General features: G+C 42.4%; 3 protein-coding genes across 3 annotated transcripts in view; all 3 read right to left on the bottom strand.

Moving 5' to 3' along the window:
- Positions 1-204: 204 nt before the first annotated feature.
- gpr68 (G protein-coupled receptor 68) lies at positions 205-12,284 on the bottom strand. The gene is made up of 7 exons (XM_078795890.1): positions 12,166-12,284; positions 5,901-6,133; positions 4,483-4,632; positions 4,238-4,371; positions 2,771-2,993; positions 636-816; positions 205-567 (listed from the first exon to the last, which is right to left on the bottom strand). Exons 2-7 carry the CDS (start codon positions 5,985-5,987, stop codon positions 275-277), a joined length of 1,068 nt encoding a protein of 355 aa, XP_078652016.1. The 5' UTR covers positions 5,988-6,133; positions 12,166-12,284; the 3' UTR covers positions 205-274.
- On the bottom strand, positions 965-2,509 carry LOC144901717 (uncharacterized). The gene is made up of 4 exons (XM_078796335.1): positions 2,459-2,509; positions 2,165-2,283; positions 2,096-2,115; positions 965-1,299 (listed from the first exon to the last, which is right to left on the bottom strand). The coding sequence occupies exons 1-4, from the start codon at positions 2,507-2,509 to the stop codon at positions 965-967; spliced, it is 525 nt and encodes a 174-aa protein (XP_078652461.1).
- Positions 12,285-15,002: 2,718 nt separating the features above from the next.
- The window catches only part of ccdc88c (coiled-coil and HOOK domain protein 88C), a 39,318-nt gene continuing 33,281 nt past the window's right edge, over positions 15,003-21,039 (bottom strand). The window contains exons 28-31 of the mRNA XM_078795888.1: positions 20,260-20,373; positions 19,902-20,021; positions 19,560-19,798; positions 15,003-17,273 (exon numbers count right to left, since the gene is read on the bottom strand). Coding sequence (XP_078652014.1) covers positions 16,527-17,273; positions 19,560-19,798; positions 19,902-20,021; positions 20,260-20,373 — 1,220 coding nt within the window. The 3' untranslated portion in view covers positions 15,003-16,526. The remainder of the gene's footprint in view (positions 17,274-19,559; positions 19,799-19,901; positions 20,022-20,259; positions 20,374-21,039) is intronic.

Here is a 21,039-nt window from a genome sequence, read left to right as displayed (position 1 = left end):
TTTTTCTTTTTAGTTTATCTCTCTCACAGTGGACATGCACCTACGATGAAAATTTCAGACCCCTCCATGATTTCTAAGTGGGAGAAATAGCAAAATAGCAGGGTGTTCAAATACTTATTTTCTTCACTGTAAATAGTAACTGTAGTGCATGGAGTGGAAGTAAAGACAATATGCTTGTTCATCGGATCCATTGACTTCATAATAATAATAATAACACTTTACAGTATGTGACATTCTGTCTGTCTTCTGCTTGTCCTCAACAATAATCCTTCCATCAAGTTAACGGTGTGATTGTTTTTTTATCATCTGCGGTGATTAAAATGATATTTTTGCAGTTGTTGCTCATGTGAGAGATCCTAGTCGGGACCTCATGGGACTCCGTCGTGACGTTGGCGAGACTGGCGGCGCCGCCGCCGAGGCAGCAACAGAGAACCCTGGTAGCAGGTCGGAAAAAGGCCCTGAAAAATCCGTGGCGGGCGCTTTCGCTGACGAAGCAGTAGAGAGCGGGGTCAGCCACGCAGTTGAGAGAGGTCAACAACAACGCCAGGTGGTAGTAGTTGAATATTCCTTTGGGAACAACGACACAGGATGGACGCTGTGACAGGAAAGTTTCCTTTGCTACCAAAATGGCGTACCTGTGATAAAGTTGCAGTCCCGCTCCAGGACGGTGCGAACCAACAAAAAGATGTGGTACGGGGAGAAGCAGATGAGGAAGATGAGGATGGTGCTGCTCACTAACTGACGGATTCTGGTCTTCTGAACTGGTTGTGTGCCCGCACTCTGACCCACGGCACGGAGCACACACAGGTAGCTGACCTGCAAACAGCGGCATTGAACATGAATGCAGTGCATCCCCACACTGATTGCAATTTTACACATGATGGTGCACATGATAATTGTATTGGTACGCATGATAATTGTATTGGTACACATGATAATTGTATTGGTACACATGATAATTGTATTAGCAGACATGATAATTGTATTGGCGCACGTGATAATTATATTGGCGCATGTGATAATTGTATTGGCGCACATGATAATTGTATTGGCGCACATGATAATTGTATTGGTACACATGATAATTGTACTGGTACACATGATAATTGTACTGGTACACATGATAATTGTACTGGTACACATGATAATTGTATTGGTACACATGATAATTGTATTGGTACACATGATAATTGTATTGGTGCGCATGATAATTGTACTGGTGCACATGATAATTGTACTGGTGCACATGATAATTGTATTGGTACACATGATAATTGTATTGGTGCACATTATATTGTACTGGTACGCATGATAATTGTACTGGTACGCATGATAATTGTACTGGTACGCATGATAATTGTATTGGTACACATGATAATTGTATTGGTGCACATTATATTGTACTGGTACGCATGATAATTGTACTGGTACGCATGATAATTGTACTGGTACGCATGATAATTGTACTGGTACGCATGATAATTGTACTGGTACGCATGATAATTGTACTGGTACGCATGATAATTGTACTGGTACGCATGATAATTGTACTAGTACGCATGATAATTGTACTGGTACGCATGATAATTGTACTGGTACACATGATAATTGTATAGGTATGCATGATAATTGTACTGGTACACATGATAATTGTATTGGTATGCATGATAATTGTATTGGTGCGCATGATAATTGTATTGGTACACATGATAATTGTATTGGTGCACATTATACTGTACTGGTACGCATGATAATTGTACTGGTACGCATGATAATTGTATTGGTACGCATGATAATTGTATTGGTACACATGATAATTGTATTGGTACGCATGATAATTGTATTGGTACGCATGATAATTGTATTGGTACACATGATAATTGTACTGGTACGCATGATAATTGTACTGGTACGCATGATAATTGTACTGGTACGCATGATAATTGTATTGGTACACATGATAATTGTATTGGTGCACATTATACTGTACTGGTACGCATGATAATTGTACTGGTACGCATGATAATTGTATTGGTACGCATGATAATTGTATTGGTACGCATGATAATTGTATTGGTACACATGATAATTGTACTGGTACGCATGATAATTGTACTGGTACACATGATAATTGTATTGGTACGCATGATAATTGTATTGGTACGCATGATAATTGTATTGGTACACATGATAATTGTACTGGTACGCATGATAATTGTACTGGTACACATGATAATTGTATTGGTACGCATGATAATTGTACTGGTACGCATGATAATTGTACTGGTACACATGATAATTGTATTGGTACGCATGATAATTGTATTGGTACACATGATAATTGTACTGGTACACATGATAATTGTATTGGTACGCATGATAATTGTACTGGTACGCATGATAATTGTACTGGTATGCATGATAATTGTACTGGTACGCATGATAATTGTATTGGTACGCATGATAATAGATCTTCCAGACTGTGCAACCCTTTCTGCAGGGATTCCATGGACTTCCTGCTTCTGAACCTAAACAGTCTGTTTAATGTAGTCCACCCCCGGCCCTCCTCTAGGTACGCCCACTACACTGTGATTGGTCACACTCCAAAGTGCTCCCAAGGACTTCCGGATGTTTACTGAGTGCTGGCAATATGCAGCCCATATAAGGAAGTCCAACTCATTTAACACCAGAATACAACACTGTAACAAAAAAGGCAACACAAAGAAGTCGCGATGTTGCGTTCAATGAAAAGGACCAACAGTGTTCTTACCAGCAGGATGGCCAGTGGAAAAATGAAACCAACGGTGAAGCGGTAATAGTTGATTGGATACTCCCAAGGTTGCATGGGGTAGTGCTCGAAACACACCGACTGGTTGTGGGGGTTTTGACTCAGCTCTTTATGGCGGAAGAAAACAACCCCGACCGCAATCTCCTTTAGCCAGATGATGGCGCTAAAAAGAGCGGCGACGCCCATGGAACGCAGGGAGGTGAACCTACGGAGGAAATGGGAGAGCTTGGTACAGATAATAACCATGTGTACAGTTACATGAATAATGAATAATCGGTTGGGCCACCCTTAGCAACAACTGCAATCAAGCGCTTTTGTGACCTCTTGAATTAGTCTTCGCTGCTCACCTGGGGTCATTTTGGTTTGGCCCGACACGCCTGGAAAGGTTCACCACTGTTCCATGTTTTTGCCATTTATGGATAATGGCTCTCACTGTGCTTTGCTGGAGTCCCAAAGCTTTAGAAATGGCTTAATAACCTTTTCCACACGGATAGATCTCAATTAATCTTAGTTATGTTTTAACACTGGGGCTGCACGGAGATTAAGTGGTTAGCGCGCAGGCCTCACAGCGAGGAGACCTGAGTTCAATCCCACCCTGGTGCCATCTCTGTGTGGAGTTTGTATGTTGCATGCGTGGGTTTTCTCCGGGTACTCCGGTTTCCTCCATGCTAGGTTAATTAGCGACTCCAAATTGTCCATAGGTATGAATGTGAGTGTGAATGGTTGTTTGTCTATATGTGCCCTGTGATTGGCTGGCCCCCGCCTCTCGCCCGAAGAAGGCTGGGATAGGCTCCAGCACCCCCCGCGACCCTCGTGAGGATAAGCGGTAGAAAATGAATGAATGAAAAAAATATTAGTTTCACATTGAGCTACTTTTACAAAATGAAACATTTCTTTTCGTAGCTTAGCTTAGCTTAGCCTAGCTTGAAGCCAAACAAAGTGAATATGCTTGTTTTTACCAGAACATGAACAAAATGCTGGTATCCGCCACTCCCGTTTTGTATTTCACGATGCACGTATTTCTAGTCTCCTCGCATTATTCACTGAAATCCTACATAAAAAGCAGGTTTGCACGCCTCTGCTGTGCCCCTACAGCCGCATCCGCTGCCTTTGGAACCTCATATGAAGCCGACTCCCTCTTCTGTGCCCTCGGCATCCCGGAGAGGAGACAAAATGCCAGCACCTCTGCTAAAATCAGTGTGCACAACACATGTTTCAAGCGTGCCACAAACGCTCATTCGTCACTCGCCGAGACTGGGGAAGCGCCGGGGATCGAGGTTCGTGTTTGAGTTTGTATGTTGCATGCGTGGGTTGTCTCTGACATTCCAAAAACATGCTAGGTTAATTGGCCACTCCAAATTGTCCATAGGTATGAATGTGAGTGTGAATGGTTGTTTGGCTGCCTCGTGAGGATAAGCGGTACAGAAAATGAATGAATGGCAGACCAACCTTAAAGGATGGACCACAGCCAGGTAGCGGTCCAGACTGATACAGCACAGGAAGCCGATGCTGATGTAGATGTTCTCATAGAGAAGAAAGCCACACAACTGGCACAACCATTCTCTGTGACGCCAATCGTCATCCTGTAACAACAAAGCACAGACACGAAGCTTAAGGATCCGCCCCCCCGGCTGAGCTGAACTACAATACTGTTTTGTTACTATACAGTACTATGAATTAGGGCTTCAGTTTACCTGGAAAATGTACTGGAGCCAGAGTGGTAATGATGCCAGGTATAAAAGATCCGACACCGTGAGGTTTATCAAGTAAACCCCCAATTCGTTCTTTTGCTTAAGCTGCAGCACTGCATGGTACAGGGAGTATAGGTTGGAGGGAACACCCACCTGAAATGAGAAAGACAAGCAGGTATAAGAACAAAGTACAAGTATACAAGTACAAGTATCACAGCAGAATCCGCCTTGTGGTGAGTGACATTTCAGCATGAAAATTAATACTCAACTACGGTATCCATGGAAAGGAATATTCCAATCTCTTGTCTACATGCGCCGTGAAAATCAACCAGAATAGTCAATAGGGCATGCCCAGTAAAACGTAAACATCAACATCACGTGATACCAGCTTCCCAGAGTTTTTCTTTCACTTGTCGGAATAACTCCGTATTGCCAGTTCTTTGTGTGTCCAGTCTTGAAATTTAGTTTGAATCCAAAACAAACTTTAAAAGTGAAGAACGTCTGGATCTGCGTGTTACGTCATATCTGAGCATGCGCTGAAAGAACGCACCCGGGATCAATTTAAACAGGAAAAAGATCAAATTCAATCTTGCTAATATTTTATAATTAAACTCAGGACATGTTTTATATAGATATATATTTTCTTTTTAATAATAAAGTATAGAAGGGTTTAGATTCCGTTCCACAGATGGCGCTAATGCACACGAAAGCTGCTTGCCAACCGCCAATAAACAACAGAAGAAGAAAAACACCACGAAGAAGAACGCAGTCTGACAACTTTCCGTTTGAGCGGGTACAAGATACCTCAATCGGATTGGTTAAAGGAATATTCCATCCCTGTTCAATTCTTTCCGTTTGAGCAAATAAAGCAAAGTGAATTGGAATATTTGGGTCCATGTATACTATTGACATAATGGATATTGACATCATATTTGTAAACGATGATTAATAAATGTTAATTATTCCTCACGGCACACCTGACGGTTTCTCAAGGTACACTAGTGTACTGTTGCAGTACTCCATTCTGGTTGTGATGAATGCATGGATCAGGGAATGTAAGTGATGGACGCGCTTGACTGTCTCTCGACTTGAGGAGCTTCAGGACCATCTCACTGTCTTGGATCGACTTATTTTACTGTCTTACTCTCACAATTCAACTCGTATTTGCTCATTCTTACATAGACGTGGAATCTATCCCAGCGTGTCCTGTGTGAAAGGGGGAGGGTAAACTACACTCTCGACACTCCAGCCACTGAACATGGAGCAAAACATTGAAATATATTATATACACACACACAGTGAAAATATGCCAGCTTCAAATTAAGAGCCTCGACGATATATTTAGAGCTATTAACAATGTAATTCCTATAGTGAGTATGCGGTAAATATTTACACACACACGCACACGCAGCCACACTTACCAAGAGTACGAGGATATAAACAAAGGAAAAGAGGTACTGGTGGATTTCATGGCTGATGGTGCAGTTCATAATGTCCTCCTCAAGCATAATGGACACCAGAACTATTTCTGCGTCACATACACCAACCCATTCATGTTTCCAGATATGTGCACGAATACACACGTACAAATTAATCTTCGACTGGAGTACTTGGTTGTCTTGCCAGTTCGACACTTGGGGTTTCTGTCGTCACCCTAAAAGAAAGCAGAGAAACGTGCATATTATTGAACTTATTAAGATTGGATCGTAAAGTGGACTCATCACATTCGTGGAGTGATGGAGTGATGGAGTGATGGAGTGATGGAGCTGCGTAAGGAGCAAGAGATCAGAGATTTCTGTCCGTCATGGTGAGTCTGTACGGCAATGAGATGGCCTTTTCGCAGACAAATGAAGTTAGTGGACACAAAAGAAGCACTGCACTCTATCAAACTAGCGCCCGATGTCTGAGCCTGGGCCCAATGAGCTGCTGTAAAAAGATTAATGGAATAATCCACAGACGACACAAGTCCACAGAAAGTACACTACAAGTGGACGCTCCGAAGTTAATCACCACAGCATGATCACATCAGCTTGTCACGATAATCCATAAATTGATTAACGGAACGGCTGCATGGCACCCGAGTGGTTAGCACGCAGGCCTCACAGCTAGGAGACCCGAGTTCAATTCCACCCTCGGCCATCTCTGTGTGGAGCTTTCTCCGGGTACTCCGGTTTCCTCCCACATTCCAAAAACATGCTAGGTTAATTAGCGACTCCAAATTGTCCATAGGTATGAATGTGAGTGTGAATGGTTGTTTGTCTATATGTGCCCTGTGATTGGCTGGCCACCAGTCCAGGGTGTACCCCGCCTCTCGCCCCAAGACAGTTGGGATAGGCTCCAGCACCCCCCGCGACCCTCGTGAGGATAAGTGGTAGAAAATGAATGAATGATTATTACTACTACTACTACTAGTAGTAGTAGTAAGCTAGTATTAGCCTGCTTTTGCCCTATTATATACAATTTGTCAGAGATTATTTTTTTTGTAAAAAAAAATCAAAAAATCAATGGAAAAAAATCTATAAAAAATATCAAATTATTTAGGGGGTCTTAAGAACATTTTAAAATAGGCCTAATGACGCCACCGGCTCTTAAAAGTAAAAAAAAAACATGCTAGGTTAATTAGCGACTCCAAATTGTCCATAGGTATGAATGTGAGTGTGAATGCTTGTTTGTCTATATGTGCCCTGTGATTGGCTGGCCACCAGTCCAGGGTGTACCCCGCCTCTCGCCCGAAGAAGACAGCTGGGATAGGCTCCAGCACCCCCCGCTACCTTTGTGAGGATAGAAAATGGTAGAAAATGGATGAATAAACTGGAGCATGTCCAAAGCCGTGTCCATTCGACGAGGGCAAAAGGGTTAGCAGCTGGGAAAGACAGCTGGGATAGGCTCCAGCACCCCCTGTGACCTTTGTGAGGATAAGCGGTAGAAAATGAATGCATGAATGAAAAAAAAAACAGTTGATAAATCGACATCTGCATTTAGTATATTCCTGTTTGTCTCTCTGTAGCACACAGGCTGGATGACAAGAGTGTTCACTCTACAAATCTGTGCGCACTGGTTCTATAGTGGAATGAACTGAGAGCATCAACCCTCCTGTCAGCCTCTTTGTCCCCTAGTACATGGAAGTGGGGCTAGACAATTGCGCTAGCAGTTAGCAAGCAAATGCTAATACGAATGAAGGTGCTAAATAAATGGTTTGATGCGCACTCACAGACGGTGTTGCTCACTACACTGGAAAATTTGTGCAAAAAGCCAACATTTTGGGAAAGAGACATTTCCCAAGACAAACAGTAATTCCTGAACTGTGTAACCGAGTGAAAGATGTGTTGAAGGACGTCAGAAACCTTGCAATAAAAATGATAGATTGTTCATCTCTTACTAAGGAGGATTATGTATTGATTCATTGAAAATAAATGAATTACGGCTGTCGCTAGAGGCTAGCATGTCAGGAAGACAAACAAACCAAGGAAATTGCCTCGCAACACAACGCCTGGCGAGAGAAGATCATGTCCTGTCCCGGGGAGTGAGTTCCAGAACACGAGTACGAGTCCCGGGAACCATGATGCGTCAATAATAAATCACTTGCTTAACGTTCACAAGCAAAGGATGAAGGAGCTATTGGAACAGCAAAGGGAGATGCAGGATCAACAGCAGCAGATCTGTGGAAGAATCCTCAGATCACCAAAAGAGATCCCAAATGAACTGATTTCAGACCAACAAAAGGAAAATAATAAACAACGGTTGTGCCTAATGCCGAAAAATTACTGTTGTTCTAACAATATTTTGCTGGTTGCTATATGTATATAAAGAGCAACACATTTGGCACATAAACATTTCTTATTTATGGTCCAAAGTGGAGAAGAAAATCACAGTAAGCAGCTTTGAAGCCGTCTGTGGTGAGTATATTTTTCTAGCACGACCATGACCGCTGAATACTTCCCTGATGGTGCTTTTTGCTTTTTCACCATTCAGTCGCTAATGAACGCTCATCCATACGTTATGATGTAAGCATACATTTACGATGGTGTCACATACTGTGATATCATAATACCGGATGCTGAGGTGACCCAGCAATCATCTTGGGCCTGCAGTAAGTCTTCAGCACCGCTTCCGTATCCACAAAGAACCATCAAAAATGCCCATTTGGGAGGAAACAAGATGTTCCATTATTTTATTCAATTTAGGGAACCTGCATTCAGCAGAAGAAGACATTTCTTACTTGATTGGCTCAAGTAATAAATCTCATCTCAACAATATTTGGATCGATACATATGTTGATAATATCGATACCAAGGGTGGCACTAGTATCAAATCCATACAGGGTCAGTATTGCAGATAAGAACAATGATATTAATACTCTTTACTTTTTTCAAGATCATTGAATGAGTGGTTAGTGTGCAGGCCTCATAGCTAGGAGACCCGAGTTCAATTCCACCCTCGGCCATCTCTGTGTGGAGTTTGCATGTTCTCCCCGGGTTTTCTCCGGGTACTCCGGTTTCCTCCAACAAAGTTCCTTGTGAGGGTAAGCGGTAGAAAATGAATGATTTGGATTTAATCGATAAAATAAAGTCAGTAGTACAAAATAAACTACAATTAGATTTTCTTTTTTTTTTTTTTGCACCCAACGATGTATTCCTTTAGTTGGTAAACAATAAATAAACGGACAAGGACTGAAAAAATATGGATTTTATCCCATTGATATTGATTTAAGACTGGCTATCCACTATGCTTACGGATACGGATCCTGATCAGTAGAAGTAGAAGATGTTGGTCAGGTATGTGCACAGATAGGCCCCTAGTGGTCTAGGTCTAGGCCCCTTTCTACTAGAGAACATTTTCCATTCATTTAAGACTAAAACGTACTTTCTCTGTAATCATCATTCCCCCAAATATTGTTTACAGTAATATCCGATGGAGGCATTAATTTGAGTTTTTGTGCTCAGCGGCTCTCGGGAGGCCCCACCGTGCTCCCCCCCCACGGATTCTCCGCCTCTAATGGAGTTCTGAGCCCCAGCCCAAACTGATTAGTGCCTCTGAAAACATTACATGGCTACTGGTCCGACGTGTCCTAAAGCTAACCACAGAAAAAAAAAACAAAACTTACAAAATCCATGATTGAATTGAACCACAACATTGGCGCTAGCTAAGAACATTATGGTAAAAAAAAATAAAAAAAGCCATGTCCAGCTGTTTAATGACGTTTGCCATTTTAATGACGGGAGAGAGGGAAGCAGGAAGTCAGAGTTTCACTGCTCTACAAGTTAGACAAGTTCACTAGTTTGATTCATTTGTAATTATCGTAATTATTGCAAAGAAAGTTAGCTCTTAAGTTGAGCTACACGATTATCGGAACAGTCAGCTTCTTTCTTTGTGTTGTATCGAGCCGAACATGTTTTTGCTTTGACATCAAAAGACGAATGTGACACCAGAGAGCAACGTTTCAGCTTTTAGTGGATGCGTTGCGCAACTTAGAAAATGAACCCACTCATTTTTAACGAGATTCATGTGATTGATTGAAGTGTGTTTTGTTTCCCAGGTGTGTCCTATTCAACCAGTTAACAGTACTAAACACCCAGGCCTGTGTAGACTGCCTTTACAGGTGAAAACAGCATGAAAAACAAGCAATTGTGAATCCAAATGAATGGTAAACACGCAGACAATAGCGCTAGCAGTTAGCAAGCAAATGCTAATACAAATGAAGGTGCAAAAGCCGTATGAAAAACAAACAATTGTGAATCCAAATGAATGGAAAATCAATCAGAATGATTGCACAAACGCTGATCGTTTAGCTTGTAGCTATGAATAAGTGATGAGTAAAGCCCATTCCGAATCGGGAAGCATAGGTTGGATACCCGTTTGGAGTGTCCCGAGGAAGACAGAAACTAGTGGTGTGTCGGTCATGAACGAACGAGTCAAAAGAACTAGTTCTTTTTTTTGTGAACAGAATGAACAAGGTCACCGCCCTCTAAAATACCCGTTCGGTGCGTTCAGTTGTAAATGTGATTGGCTGGAGAGTCAGTTCATCGTTCCTTTTGCAGGGCGGGACTATCTTATCCTATCGTCGCGTTTCGCTCTGTGACTTGGGGGGATTAGCTCACTGAAAGACCGAGACCGAGACATTGACATTGTTGGTGACCTCATTCATTCTGTTTAAAAAAAATAAAGAACTAGTTCTTTTGACCCGTTCGTTCATGACCGACACACCACTAGTCATCAAGTGTTGTTGTGCTGTTGAGTCGGAACGAACGTGAACATGAGTGAACGGACTGACTGAGGGGATCACAGTCAATGACCGAAATGACCGAAATGAACGGATCTTTTTACTGAAGGAACCGTAATGATCCGGTTCCACTGAAATGAACAGTTTTGCCCACCACTAACAGAAACCATCGATGTACTAAGCAACAAACATCCAACAAGACGACCAAAGAAAACTTCAGCGGTTAATGGCGGAACCATTTTGGGAGCCGTAAAGAAAGACCCTAAAGTTACATTTGGCGACAGAGGGCAGGAAGGAAAGTATCACTATCGACTCTTCGTAGAGCACTTCCTGAACCAAAGTACTATGTCTACACCACAAGATGCAAACAATTCTCAGACAAAGGTTTTATGGACTGATGGATTTTTGCGGCTCAAACCAATTGACCACTTTATGGTTTTCATGTTGTTTTCACCTCTAAATGTCTTCCTCTTCTATTCTTACAATGGTCCACCTATTCTTGTCAGTTGCGTGGCATTTACAATTCAACATTGTATGGTTTTCATATGTCCACCTGATCTTTTATGTGCCTGTAACCGTTTCAGTTTTGGTTTTGCCCTCGTCTACACAGGCAAAACATAGGCTACCTAAACTGAAACCGAGTGCACACATTCGGTGCTATTTATTGGTTGAATAAGCAATGCAATAGCACACCTGTCAGTCACGCGTTCCAATACTTTTGCTCACATAAAAAAAGGGCGGGATCGGACTCTCATATTTGCCTCATATTTGTCTTTTGATGTCAATCCCAAATTATTAAAAAAAAAAATACCCTCACTGAAGACAATTTGGTGAAGTACATTCTGGTGTATTATTATTAGTGTGTATTATAGTTTAAAAAAACTAGCTCTCTCAACAACAAAATGAAATAATAACATTTATAATTGTATCAAACATTTGGCCAGGGGGTTTTTTTATATGGCACGTGCCAGCCAAAATGTCTGTGCGCGTGCCTGCTGTTTTGTGTATGAAAAGTGTAACAATAAACGATGTTTGTGAGCATAATACCTCATATAAATATCACACGAAGCCGTGGATCCGACATGTACTCGTGTAGAATACACACTTTCACTTGAATACAACAATCTTGAGCCTTTTCAGTCACAATACCTTCTTATGTTTCACTCTTTGTGTACCGTAAGCTGCTGTCCAACTAGCTAATAAAGACTTAATAGTTACATCAATAATTCACAACTATGTATATATAGATATATAGGTGCATCTTAGGTAATTATTCATAACAATTATTAACAACCCGATGACGATATGTGACTTTTAATTATCATTTAAAAAGTGGCATTTGCTAATTACCGCCGATAAAAAAACAGACCCACGTGACGTTGAGCTAACATTTGAAGCGATTCGTTGAAAAATGAGAAAATACAAGTATTACTAAGTATTACTAAGTATTACTTAGTATTACTTACCGAGTCTCCGTGTGACGCCGTTGTGGAAAGTCTTACTGTGTATCACTGTGGTCTGCCGCATCGTGTACATTCACGACGAGCCCGGCTACAACGTTATGGGGATGCTGAGGAGGGGGAGGGGGGAGCCAGTCCGCCATTGCCGTTCACTTTCATTACTATACCATTAAGACAACAACTACAACGACAACCACAACACATTTTGAGTACCATTAGCTTTTTGTTTTTGTATCTTCTTGTCGGTGTTTAAGACTCTAACAACTGAATTGTCCTTTCCTCTTCTGCTACCTAATAGCTGCTGGCTCTACCTGTACTATTACTGGTTCGGCCATTACTATTCCACAGGTATGTATGTCAAACATAGTCCATGTTTACACAGCAGAAAATTAGTGGCGGGTGGCACGATCCAGATGTCGATAGTTTCAATGTCAAGGGTGATACCTGCATAATGATGATTACATTTTGGAGTTCAATTATATGTTCATTTTCACATACTGTAATTGCGTTTTGTTGTTATGGCAGCCATATTGTTATTAGTATTAGGAATTCATACAAACATTATGGGTGGGTGGGGAGGGGGGTGATACCAAGTGTGTAGTATCTAATTTAATACCCTTACCCTTCAGGTTTAATTTACACATCTTTTTTGATATTTTGTTTTATATATTGTTATATTGTTACTTTGGGAGTAAAATTGTTTGCAATGGGTTTCAATGGGAGTTTTGCTTTTGTTTACTTATTTTGCACTGTGACTTTATTTTGCTTGAACAAATTAATAAGACCAATATTTTTTTTTATTTATTTGTTTATTATTGTCTTTAATTATTAACAAATTTTGTATGATTTACCTTGCTAAAATCTTGGTTTTATTGTGCTAATTATCACGATCACACAAATCATTAAATTATATTGAAAAATGGCAAGCGAAGAGTATCGGTATCTGATTGATACCGATACCAAAGTGTGGTTCTGTGTACTATTTATATAGAATACTATGGGGAAACATTGAGGACAAATGTATCAATTTTTTATGTAAATAAATGAATGAGCTTACCTGATGTGCCATCATCACATGATCACTCCAAAATGTAAAATCAGAAGGTTGCCATGTGACTAGGTGACAGTAAAATGGCGCCGGGGGGGTCACAACATCACTCCCAAGCCGCACTTTGGACACCCTTGCTATGCTTGTGTTTGGCTGCAGATCGAATGTGTCAGGCTTTTCAGATGAAAACTCATCTCCTCCTGTAGGAGGCAATTAAACCTTAAATGGTTCTATCGGAAAAACAAAACAAGTTATTTTAAGAAGCTGGAAAGCCAAGGGGGGAGGGGGGCGGGGGGGTTCTCTGTGGTATTTGGTCCATTGGCAACCTTTTTATAGGCTTCTCTTTGTTACCATGAAGAGAATTGGGAGGGCCTTAAAGCATAAAGCATCGGGACGTGGCTCTTAATCTATTTGTTCATTCTTGGAAGAACACCCTAACTTAGCGTAGAAAACACCTTGGCTACACACACACACACACACACACACACACACACACACACGCAACACTCGAAAAGGCAGCCGCTGGTACATTTCTTTATTATCACAAGCTTTCCGACTGTAGCATAACATCACTTTCCCCCCACAAAAAATAGTCTCATTACATTTGCCCAATCAGCAAATTGAGTTCCGCTCTCAATTCTCTCATCTGAGGATGTTTTATCCTTCGGAGGGGGGGGGGTGGACAAAGAAATACACACACACACATACACAAATACACTTTCCTCTCAGACAGCCAATAATGTCAGATACATTCAAGTGTTATTTCAGGAGGTAAAAAAAAATAGCCTTGGGGAATTTAATATATTTTCTTATATCAGCAAACACACCGACACAGTCTGCCTCAGCGCGGATGGAAGAAAGCCGATAAAAAAAAAAATCAGGTTAGTGATCATCAAGTCATCAACTAAGTCATCAACTAAGTCAATCTTATTTCTAATATTTTATTTATTGCATCAAAATCTACATATATTAAACTTTTCCAGTGGAATTAGCTTGTTTAGGTCTTTATTTTATACCGCATTACAGATCAACTGTTTTTTTGGTATGCATTTTCAGCTAGCTAGTAAATTTAACCCCCCCCCCTCCCAAAAAAAAAAAAATTTAAATCCAGTTTCATCAACTAAGTAAATTATTCCTACAATTTTAAAGCATGAAAATCTAGAAATATTAAATATTTACATGCCAACTGTGTTAGTGGTATAGTAAGTCAAACCTTCCAAAAATGACCCCCCCCCCCCTCCCAAATCCAGTTTTCCTCAACATACAGTGCCAATAATTTAGGTTGTTGCATATAGAAATGTGCTTGTGGAAAAAGACGGAAAGAAAGGTTCCCGGGCATCTTTCCAAGTCCAGTGTAAACAAGTCCACGTTCCCGTGCCATTGTTCTATCTAGTGCTTATCCATTGGGGGTCTCTGCTGCCCGGGTTTTCCATCGGCATTCCGATGGCAGTACGGCCACTCGGCTTCATTATCACGGAATCTGGATGACTACTTCCATCTTTTGTTGTTCTTAAGCAATTGATACTTTGGCTGTTTGTCAGATGGAATACTTCAAAGAGGAATACACTGTGTACTTCAAAATCCAAATACCCCAAGTCCTGTTTCCACCAAGAAGTATAGTTTGGATTGCTTTGCCATTAGGTATTTAGTACTAGTATTTCAATCTTACTTACAAACTTACAGGTGCTTTTTGTATTTTTGCTTGTGTGGACATGTCCGGGGCTGCACGGTGCTCGAGTGGTTAGCGCGCAGACCTCACAGCTAGTAGACCCGAGAGTTCAATCAGTTGCATCAGTTTCAAACCCTTCCAATCGCCGTCGTTTGGTCTGCCGTTCTTACATGGTAAGACTTATTCGTTTTTCCGAGAACAAAGAGTTTGTTCGAGACAAATGTTCATTTACGACCAGTTCAGTTGTGATGCGACTCGTCGAATTCGGTGGTCCGGTTCCATACGTAAAGACTGGAACGCAGTTTTTTCTTCTTGTTTGTAGTCAAAAATGGTGGAAAAATGATACTTGGTACGCACTTACTTGGAATCAACGGACCAAATAATCGGTATACGTGGTACCACGATTGGACCACGTATGTCAAGTGTACGTTCCGTACCCATGAGGTCTTCCGGGTTACATTTGATCGCAGGACAATGGAATCGTTGACCAGGTTTCTCCAGTTCCTGCTTCTTCAGGTTTTGGTCGGGTTTTGCTAACCATCACCAAGGTTTCAATGACTCAACGGACCAAATAATCGGTATACGCGGTACCTTGATTGGACCGCGTATGTCAAGTGTACGTTCCGTACCCATGAGGTCTTCCGGGTTACATTTGATCGTAGGACAATGGAATCGTTTTCCAGGTTTCTCCAGTTCCTGGTCGGGTTTTGCTAACCATCACCAAGGTTTCAATCCCTCAACGGACCAAATAATCTGTATACGCGGTACCTTGATTGGACCGCGTATGTCAAGTGTACGTTACGTACCCATGAGGTCTTCCGGGTTACATTTGATCGCAGGACAATGGAATCGTTGACCAGGTTTCTCCAGTTCCTGCTTCTTCAGGTTTTGGTCGGGTTTTGCTAACCATCACCAAGGTTTCAATGACTCAACGGACCAAATAATCGGTATACGCGGCACCTTGATTGGACCGCGTATGTCAAGTGTACGTTACGTACCCATGAGGTCTTCCGGGTTACATTTGATCGTAGGACAATGGAATCGTTTTCCAGGTTTCTCCAGTTCCTGGTCGGGTTTTGCTAACCATCACCAAGGTTTCAATCCCTCAACGGACCAAATTATCAGTATACGCGGTACCTTGATTGGACCGCGTATGTCAAGTGTACGTTACGTACCCATGAGGTCTTCCGGGTTACATTTGATCGCAGGACAATGGAATCGTTTTCCAGGTTTCTCCAGTTCCTGCTTCTTCAGGTTTTGGTCGGGTTTTGCTAACCATCACCAAGTTTCAATCACATCTGGTGACATTCTATCGGTATTCTGGTGCGTCGGTGCAGTTGGCGTTCTGTTGGAACCTACACCCATCTCTAAGGTGGTCTCGGTCTGCTAGTTTGGTCCTGGGTTCAGTCCATTGCGTTGTTTTTACCCGAAGCAAACTAATACCGAGATCAGTATCTAGTAGTCTCTTGTCACGGTAATAATCCTTTGGTGGCTGCTTCAGTATCCAGTTCTGTTGTGGACCCCAAAAGTCAGGTTTGGTGACTTCCAGTTAAAGACGAACCACATCGGAAAAACTGGGAAGGCCGGATGTACGAGACCTTTGGTTCCCACGTACAGAGAACAAGGCTGGTATTTGATTGGCTGCGGTATTCAGACACAGCCGTATTCATACCACACCGTCTGGGGGTCGTTGTTGGGGTCGGGAGACGCCGGTGTGCTTTTTGGCCGTTCCACGGAACTACAGTCTGGCCGCTCGCCGTCTCCATTTTGTATTTCCTGTACCCGCTCCAAAGCGTCACCCAGTTGGGTAGCGGGCACGGCCCTCACCGGGGTTACCATGGCAACCTCGCCACGGTGATGGTAAGACGAAGGGGGGCCATTATGAGCGACAGGGGTTCGCCCCCTCTCGCAGTCTCTGTCCCCGGGTCTCTCGGTCGGCAGGGCGAGCGAAGACGAGTGGTGAACGGGCGAAGTCAGGAAGCCGCCGTCTCCGTGCTGATTGGTTGAACCGGCCAAACGGGCGGAGAGAGGCCTCTCTCTTCCAATCGCCCCGCCTCCCTGGCGTCGAATGATCAAATCCGATTGGTTAGGGGATCCTCCATTTCCGCGAAAACTGTCCGGGCCGTTGGAGCGCAGCAAATCAGCCGACGCCAGGCTGAACGTCCTGCTAAGCGAGCGGTTGGTTCTTTGGCTAATCGGACGACCCGAGGCCGGAGATTGACCAACAGGCTGTCGGGGGGACGGCTTAACACTCTGGCCCGGCCTCTGGTTCGATGTGTGTACGGTGGGCGTGACGTAGCTGGTGGGGGTGATCTGATCGCTGACGGCGGGACCCGACGGGGCGGGACTTCTGGTGAAGTAATCCTTCATTAAGTCCTCTCTGCTTCCAACTGAAACCTAAATGACAACAAAGAACACAAAGAACATATTTACATTTTGGTTAGTCTTTTCGTGTGGCCGCCATCGTCCTTCGTGATGCGGTTTCGGAACCCAGACGTTTTTCAAAAGACGTCCGCCCCAAGAGAAAGACGACACACAGGCTGATATCATGAAGACATGAAAGCAGAAACACCGAGACTTTTCATCCAAAACAGACGCTTCTTCTCCTGAGATAAGAAGGAATAAATCAGTGGAACCGCCAGGCACCACCACGTTACCTCCGGCTGACCCGCGTGACCCGCGTGACCCGCTTCCCCTACCAGCAGACATACTCAAAGAAATATGGATTTAACAGAAACAAAACAAAAACACTAAACTCATCACACAGCCACTTAACACATATACAAGACAAGTACTGATAGTTTAAAGTAAACAATGAAAGACAGCTATTTTAACTGCGCCACTATGCATTATTTGCAACTCTATTTTAGTTATCATTAAACAACTCTGGGCTGCACGGCGAACCAGTGGTTCGCACGCAGACCTCACAGATAGGAGACCAGGGTTCAATTCAATCCTCGGCCATCTCTGTGTGGAGTTTGCATGTTCTCCCCGTGCATGCGTGGGTTTTCTACGGGTACTCCGGTTTCCTCCCACATTCCAAAAACATGCTAGGTTAATTAGCCACTCCAAATTGACCATAGGTATGAATGTGAGTGTGAATGGTTGTTTGTCTATATGTGCCCTGTGATTGGCTGGCCACCAGTCCAGGGTGTATCCGTCAGCCAAAGACAGCTGGGATAGGCTCCAGCACCCTTGTGAGGATAAGCGGTAGAAAATGAATGAATGTTGTCATCTGCAGGGCCCTAAATAAATGGCCCTAAACGGCCCCCGGGCTGGACTTTGCACACCACTGAGGAAAATAAGAAAAAAACCTTTGATGCAGGGGTGCTCATTCCGTTCACTAATCTCATGGACTGAACCTTTCCAAATAGATCTTATTCCCATCTGCAGACTACAAGGGCCACTCGTTCCCCACGGGACCATGAGTGAGAATTATTATGGGTGGTGTGTTCAGGGAGACGTGGAATGTTGAGGCGAGGTCAGCCACGTGGATGATTGGAATGGAAGAACTGATTTACAGGCAGGAGCAGATTAGATGCGTCAAAAGGAAACAAATAGGCATGACAGCAAATGAAGTTTGCTGGCTTGAAAGCCATATGTCGTTGCGCTAACAGTGAACCTGAACGTCTCATACATTCTCAATGACTGTGGACTGAAAACTGATTGCAAAGTAAAACATTTGTTTTTGTTAAAGTCACAACGTATTCATGTATTTCTATGGAAGCCCGTTTCCGCCACCCAAAAATTTTTTATCCCAATCGTAAATCGAAATCTCATCATTTCTACTTTTTAGCTCGTTATTTCGACTTTCTATCTCAGAATTTCGACTTTCTATCTCGTAATTTCGACTTTCTATCTCGTAATTTCGACTTTCTATCTCGTAATTTCGACTTTCTCGTAATTTCGACTTTCTCAGAATTTCGACTTTCTCAGAATTTCGACTTTCTCAGAATTTCGACTTTCTCAGAATTTCGACTTTCTCAGAATTTCGACTTTCTTTCTCAGAATTTCGACTTTCTCAGAATTTCGACTTTCTTTCTCAGAATTTCGACTTTCTTTCTCAGAATTTCAACTCTATCTCAGAATTTTGACATTTATCTCATTATTATGATTTTCTATCTCATAATTTCAATTTTTTATATCCTAATTCCGACTTTTTATGTCATAATTTCGACTTTCTATCTCATCATTTCGACTTTCTATCTCATCATTTAGACTTTTTATCTCGTAATTTCAACTTTTTATACCATAATTTCGACTTTCTTTCTCAGAATTTAGACTCTCAGAATTTCGACTTTCTTTCTCAGAATTTAGACTATCTCAGAATCTTGACATTTATCTCATTATTATGACTTTCTATCTCATAATTTTGACTTTTTATGTCATAATTTCAACTTTCTATCTAGTAATTTCAAGTTTCTATCTCATCATTTCGACTTTCTATCTCAGAATTTTGACTTTTCATCTCAGAATTTCGACTTTTAATCTCATTATTATGACTTTCTATATCGTAATTTCAACTTTTTATCTTGTTATTTCAACATTTTATCTCATAATTTCGACTTTCTACCTCAGAATTTCAACTTTTTATCTCATTATTTCGACTTACCATTGGGATATTTTATATTTTCAGTGTCGGAAATATATTCCATATACAAATATATTCCATATATTTCTCACCATTTGCGGCGACTTGAGGTTGCTCTCTTGTAGAAACTCCTCCAACGTCACCATTTCACTTCCGGGAGATGAAGGTCGAGGCCTGTTGCTGTTCCTTCCTCCACGCTGTGGCTGGGCGCGCTGGGGTGTGTGGTCGTACGGGAGGGTCACGCTACGTGACAAGGTCGGGTGTGATTGACTTAGACCTGTGACATCATCGCTGGACAGACTACCCGACCAGAGATGAGCGTCTGATCCGTCTAAAAGAGAAAAAGGTTGAGATGAATCTTAAACATCTTTGTACATGCGTGAGTGGTTAGTGGGAGTACGTAGCCTCGCCCTGTTAGCCTCCCAAAGTGGTACCTTTGCAGTTGACAGGCGAGTTTGAGCTGGAGGTGCGGTGACTGACAGCTGATCCCGGACGACCTCCCATGTGACCATGGGCGCCAAACACAGCATCCGTGTCGTCGTCAAAGAACATTCCTATAACATTTGGCAAGCACGGTCATTACTACTGATGCTATTTCAGGTCCGGCGTCATACTTTTATTATATTTATTATTATAGGAATGCTAAAGAGCAGCAATTTAACACTTTTTTACATCCTAAAAATCCCCTTCGGTATTCAGTATTCACATGGAATTTCACAGAAATGAGCATCCATCCATTTTTTGTGCCGTTAGCAGAAATGACCTGGTTATTATTATTATTATTATTATTACCTCTCGGTCTGCAGCCGGCGCCTTGTTCCAGTGGAGAAGTGGAGCTGCTTAGGGCCAATGACGATGACTGATGGCTCGGGGTGGAACTCAGAGCTTTGTGGGTTTGAGATAGGCCTAAAACACACACACACACACACACAAAGTGTTACACTTATAATGACTAAAGTCCAATCTCAAATACACAAGCATGCTTATATGGGATGAACAAATACAGATATTGTTTGCTAGGTCTTGTCCAAATACTTTCCTGATGTAGTACTTGAAAATATATGCATTATGTCAACATTATCCAATGGCTGACATTCATTCATTTTCTACCGCTTTTCCTCACGAGGGTCGCAGGGGTGCTGGAGCCTATCCCAGCTGTCTTCGGGCGAGAGGTGGGGTACACCCTGGACTGGTGGCCAGCCAATCCCAGGGCACATATAGACAAACAACCATTCACACTCACATTCATAGCTATGGACAATTTGGAGTGGCTAATTAACCTAGCATGTTTTTGGAATGTGGGAGGAAACCGGAGTACCCGGAGAAAACCCACGCATGCACGGGGAGAACATGCAAACTCCACACAAAGATGGCCAAGGGTGGAATTGAACCCTGGTCTCGTAGCTGTGAGGTCTGCGCGCTAACCACTCGTCCACTCAACCAGCCCATATTTGCATATTAACAATAATTCATGGTTCCATTCATTACAGTGAGTCTTCCAGGCCCTGATGCAGCAAAACAGTCCCAGACCATCACACTACCACCACCATATTTTACTGTTGGAATAATGTT

Source organism: Doryrhamphus excisus, linkage group LG14 (assembly GCF_037039965.1).
Source record: "Doryrhamphus excisus strain RoL-2023G ecotype Guam linkage group LG14, RoL_Dexc_Guam_v1.1, whole genome shotgun sequence".
In the NCBI taxonomy this organism is placed as follows: domain Eukaryota; kingdom Metazoa; phylum Chordata; class Actinopteri; order Syngnathiformes; family Syngnathidae; genus Doryrhamphus; species Doryrhamphus excisus.
The sequence above is the reverse complement of the archived record's forward strand: the minus strand, read 5'-3'. Positions and strand labels throughout refer to the sequence as shown.

Bases quoted from the DNA above. Each gene is read 5' to 3' on its own strand.
- gpr68 (XM_078795890.1), bottom strand. From the start codon at position 5,987: ATGCTTGAGGAGGACATTATGAACTGCACCATCAGCCATGAAATCCAC. The intron at 4,633-5,900 runs GTAAGTGTGGCT...TTCTCATTTCAG, and splicing joins TTTATATCCTCGTACTCTTG to GTGGGTGTTCCCTCCAACCT. The intron at 817-2,770 runs GTAAGAACACTG...CGCTGTTTGCAG, and splicing joins TTCCACTGGCCATCCTGCTG to GTCAGCTACCTGTGTGTGCT.
- LOC144901717 (XM_078796335.1), bottom strand. From the start codon at position 2,509: ATGGAATCCCTGCAGAAAGGGTTGCACAGTCTGGAAGATCTATTATCA. The intron at 2,284-2,458 runs GTACCAATACAA...CATGTGTACCAG, and splicing joins TGGAAGATCTATTATCATGC to TACAATTATCATGCGTACCA. The intron at 1,300-2,095 runs GTACAATTATCA...CATGCGTACCAG, and splicing joins TACAATTATCATGCGTACCA to TACAATATAATGTGCACCAA.